Consider the following 4,552-nt stretch of genomic DNA (forward strand, 5'->3'; position numbering starts at 1 on the left):
CCCTACAGGACAGTACAGAATCTTACCGGACAGGACAGAGCCCTACAGGACAGGACAGAGCCCTTCAGGGCTGGTTAGAGCTGCCCCCGTAGGGTTTCCAAGGCTGTAATCTTTACAGAGGGAGCAATGATGGCCTCGTGCGTGAGTGGTGCCAAGTGGTTCAAATCTACCAGCTGCTCAAAAGCAAAAAGATATGCAGTCTCTGCGATTTACCGTCTCTGAAAAACCGCTACGGTCGGTTCTGACTCGATGCTATACAATTAACAGACACTGAACAAAATATCTGACTCAATTAAAAATCTATTCCAACTCAGTGGCCAGAACAACAATCTTCTCAAAAGACATCTTCCTTCCATGGAGAGAGCGGTGGATTCAAACCACCAACCTACTGGGTAGCAGATGAACTCTTGAGGCACTCACTAAAAAAAAAACAAAACCAACCAACCCCACCGCCATGGAGTCACCCCGACTCCAGTCACCGTACAACACACAGTAGACCTGCCCAAAGGCCTTCCGAGCTGTCCCCACACAAGCAGACCACCACATCGCTCGTGTAAGGGGAGGTCGGTGGGCTTGAACCACTGACTCACTCGGTAAGCAGCCCAGCACTTTACTCACTGTGCCACCAGGGCTCCTTCCCAGAAAACCCTGCGGGCAGCCCTACTCTGTGACGTGGGGTCCACCGGAGCTGTAATCGACTCGACAGCACCTACGGAGGCCGAGGCAGGAAAGAGTCCCACAGCCTCGAAGGTGTGCCCGGGTCATGTGCCCAGGATTGACCAGACAGCAGGAACTGTTTTCAGCGGAGGCCAGTGTCCAGAAGGCACTATTTCTGCCTCCTATTCAAGTTGACCCACTGATTCTCTGCTTGTCCAGCTCTTTGCCTCCCGAGGGTGAAGAGGGGTCACAGGCTAGCAACCCGATGCCTGTGGACCCCTGAGAGCATCATGGGATCACGGCAGCCCCACAGCATGCCCAGGTCCCGTCCACTCCCTACATGGTGTCTCGTTCCCTCTCTTATCCTGGGGCACTGAAGTGAGGTGGCCGTGTGGCACCTGTGTCTATTACAAGCAGATACTTCTGAGACCCGCACCCTGCTTCAAGGAGCCTTGGAGACATGGCGAGCAATGAGCTGGGCTGATGACCAGAAGTCCATGCTTTGAGTCCAGTCACTCTGTGGCAGAAAGACAGTGTCCTCCCATAAAGACTGACAGCCCTGGGACCTGACGGTGTCACCACGAATCGGAACTGGGGGTTTGGGGTCTCATGCGTCCTTGCCTCCCATTAAATAACCCCACTTGGAAAATATAATGTACGTATTGAAAGATGTGTGTCTGCTGAGAAAATAGTAACAAACCTTTGGGAGGGTGAGAACCTGGTGCCTGGCCTGTGCGCGTTCCAGGCTGACTTCCTGGCGTTCCTGAGTGGGGTGCACAGTTAATGGCTGATAGAGCCGGAGGTCCGCACCGTTCATGTGTTGGGCTGATGACTAAAAGGTTGATGCTGCTCTTAGAGATACCTCAGAAGAAAGGCTTGACAACCTATCTCTACAGTACCTCTGCCCTTGAAACCCCACGTAGGGAGCCCACCTCAGCTCTGCCAACAAGGCCATGAGTCAAACAGACTCCACGACAACTTATTTGCAGACACTCTGGTCATTTGTGAAGCCCCCTAACTCACATTCCTGACCCTCTTGGTATCTATTTCCCTACTTCTCTCTACCTTCTCCCAGCTTCTAACTTCCAGCTTCCATTTTTTCTACAGGTATAATACGACTTCTGTAAGCTGACCCAAATGTTTTTCCCAGTCAAAGCAGAAAGAAACAAATAAATCAGTAGAAAAGAGCTCTGGCGGGATGGTTGGAGGAGCGAGTTTTAGAGATGGAACACACTGGAGACAGGGGCTGGGAGCCTGGGCTTGGGGATGGGTTTCCTGGAGACGTTCCTGAAAGACAATGCAAAACTGGGGGCAGAGGGCCCGGATTGAGGCTCCCAGCTCGTGGGTGTTTCAAAGGCTGGGGACACTGCTCTCTATGTCAGGAGGACACCCTGAACCCATGACTTTGGCGCAAAGACGCAGGAGACGGAGTGAGGGTGGCACGAGAGCAAGCCAGGAAACCCGGCTGACCCGGCCCCGGCCCCACAGTCCGCGGCCTTTCAGCAGGACATCCACTCTCTGGTCGCACAATCAACCTACCGGAAACTCTGTTGTAGTTGACCAGAGCTGGCTGCTGGGCCTGCGGCTGCGGCGGGGGCTGCGGCTGCGGCTGCGGCGGCGGCTGCTGCTGCATGCCGGGCAATGTCCTTTTCCCCTGGACAGCGAGCTGCAGTGTCTCTGGCAGGGGCTGGCCACGGGCCAGCATCTTGTATGCCAGGATCTGAGCGCGGAGCTGGTGGAGCTGGACAGGGCTGAAAGGCGAGGGGCCTCTGCTGGGCTGGCTCATGGCCTGCGGGTCACCTGGGATGAGGGTCCCCGACTGGCTGGGTGGCATCTGCGGAGGCGTTGGGCCTCCGCCAGACATGGGGCTGGATACATGCTCTGGGGCTCCCAGCGGAGACGGATGTGGAGACATATAACCTGGAAGGAAACACAGGGGGTGGTTACCAGCTGTTTTCATAACTCAGAGGCATTCCCGAATGCTTGAGAATTTTCAAGGAGGGCACATCCAGTAGAAACAGACCAGCAACCACATACACAATTATATACTATTATATATTATTCCTAGTCGCCACCTAACAAGGTCACTGGGTAGCAGAACTAGTTTGCTCTCAGTTACTAGTATAATGGTTAGTAGTTCAAACCTACCCATTGTTGTTGTTGTTGTTATGTGCTGTCGAGTCGCTTGCGAGACTCATAGCGACCCTATGTACAACAGCCCTAAACTCCACTACCTGTGCCAATCGCACCGTCTCTGACACTCCCATCCCGATTATCACAGTCACTGAATCAATCCTCCTCATAGAGGGTCTTCCCCTCCTGCGCTGTCCCCCCACCCTCCCAAGCATGATGTCCCTCTCTAAGGACCAGTCTCTTCTCACATGTCCAAAGTATGTTAGACGGAGCCTCAGAATCCTTGCCTCCAAGGAGCCACCCGGTTTAACCCTCTCCAGGACAAATCTGTTTGTTTTCCTAGCAGTCCATGGTATTCTCAATACTCTTCTCCAGTACCACAGCTCAAAGGCATCAATTCTCCTTTTATCTTCCTTGGTCATTGTCCAACACTCTGATGCATAACAAGTGATTGCAAAGACCATGGCCTGTATCAGAGGCACCTTAGTCTCCAGAGAGACACCATTGCTCTTGAGTACTTTGGAGAGGTCCCTAACAGCAGACTTTCCCATGGCAAGCACCTTTTAATTTCCTGGCTGTTGGTGCCAAGACTGTTGACTGTGGAGCCAAGCAAACTAAAGCTGTGTACAATCTCAATCTCTTCACCATCCATCCTGATGCTGCCAATAGGTCCAGTGGTGAGAATCTTTGTCTTCCTGACATTGAGCCTCAATCCATATTGTAGGCTGCAGTCCTTGACCCTCTGCAGCTGGCGCTTCAGGTCCTCTTCAGTTTCAGCAAGCAGGGTTGTGTCATCTGCATAACGCAGATTGTTGATAAATCGTCCACCAATCTTGACCCCACATTTCTCCTCATAAAGCCCAGCCTCCCGGATAATCTGTTCTGTATATAGGTTGAAAAGGTATGGAGATAGGATGCATCCCTGGCATATGCCTTTCCCAATTTTGAACCATGCAGTGTTCCCTTGCTCTGTTCTGACGACTGCCTCCTGGTCCAAGTATAGGTTTCGCATTAGAACGATCAAGTGTTCTGGGATTCTCATTCTTCTCAGAGTCAGCCACAGTTTGTTATGATCTACACAGTCAAATGCCTTTGCATAGTCAATGAAACACAGATAGACATTCCTCTGGTATTCCCTGCTTTCAGCCAAGATCCATCTGACATCAGCTACAATATCTCTAGTACCACGACCTCTTCTAAACCCAACCTGGATTTCTGGTAGTTCTCTGTTGATGTGCTGTCGTTTTTGGATAATCTTCAGTAAAATCTTGCTTGCATGTGAAATCAGTGAGATTGTTCTGTAGTTTCCACATTCTGTTGGGTCATCTTTCTTTGGGATAGGAACAAATATCAGTCTCTTCCAGTCAGTTGGCCAAGTGGTTGTTCTCCAGATTTCTTGGCACAACTTGGTGAGCCCATCCATTAGCGCCTCAGAATAAAGGCTGGTGATCTGCTTCCATAAAGATGAGGCTCATGAAGCAAGTCCCCTCTGTAACACGACCTTGCATCCAGCTGACAACATTAGATTATTATTTTTTTTAAACATAGCCAAGATATGGCTTGGAAAAAGTGTAGCCAAGAGTGCTTCTGAGAGGCAAGGCTAGTGAAACTTCATCCCACATGCTTGGACACGTTGTTAGGAGAAGTTGTTCCTTGGAAACAGACATCATGCTTGAAAAGGTAGAACGTCAATGAAAGCGGAAGACTTTAAGTGAGACGGACTGACAGAGTGACGGCAGTAATGGGCTCAAACATGTCAGAG

At 51.0% G+C, this 4,552-nt stretch overlaps 1 protein-coding gene across 2 annotated transcripts in view; it reads right to left on the reverse strand.

Moving 5' to 3' along the window:
• The window catches only part of SMARCA2 (SWI/SNF related, matrix associated, actin dependent regulator of chromatin, subfamily a, member 2), a 191,004-nt gene that overhangs the window by 169,438 nt on the left and 17,014 nt on the right, over positions 1-4,552 (reverse strand). For both annotated transcript variants that reach the window (XM_006881321.1, XM_006881320.1), the window contains exon 3: positions 2,197-2,577. In XM_006881321.1, the coding sequence (XP_006881383.1) occupies positions 2,197-2,577 (381 nt within the window). The remainder of the gene's footprint in view (positions 1-2,196; positions 2,578-4,552) is intronic.

This window comes from Elephantulus edwardii, unplaced genomic scaffold, assembly GCF_000299155.1.
Source record: "Elephantulus edwardii isolate Elephantulus edwardi_28Jun2011 unplaced genomic scaffold, EleEdw1.0 scaffold00014, whole genome shotgun sequence".
NCBI lineage: Eukaryota > Metazoa > Chordata > Mammalia > Macroscelidea > Macroscelididae > Elephantulus > Elephantulus edwardii.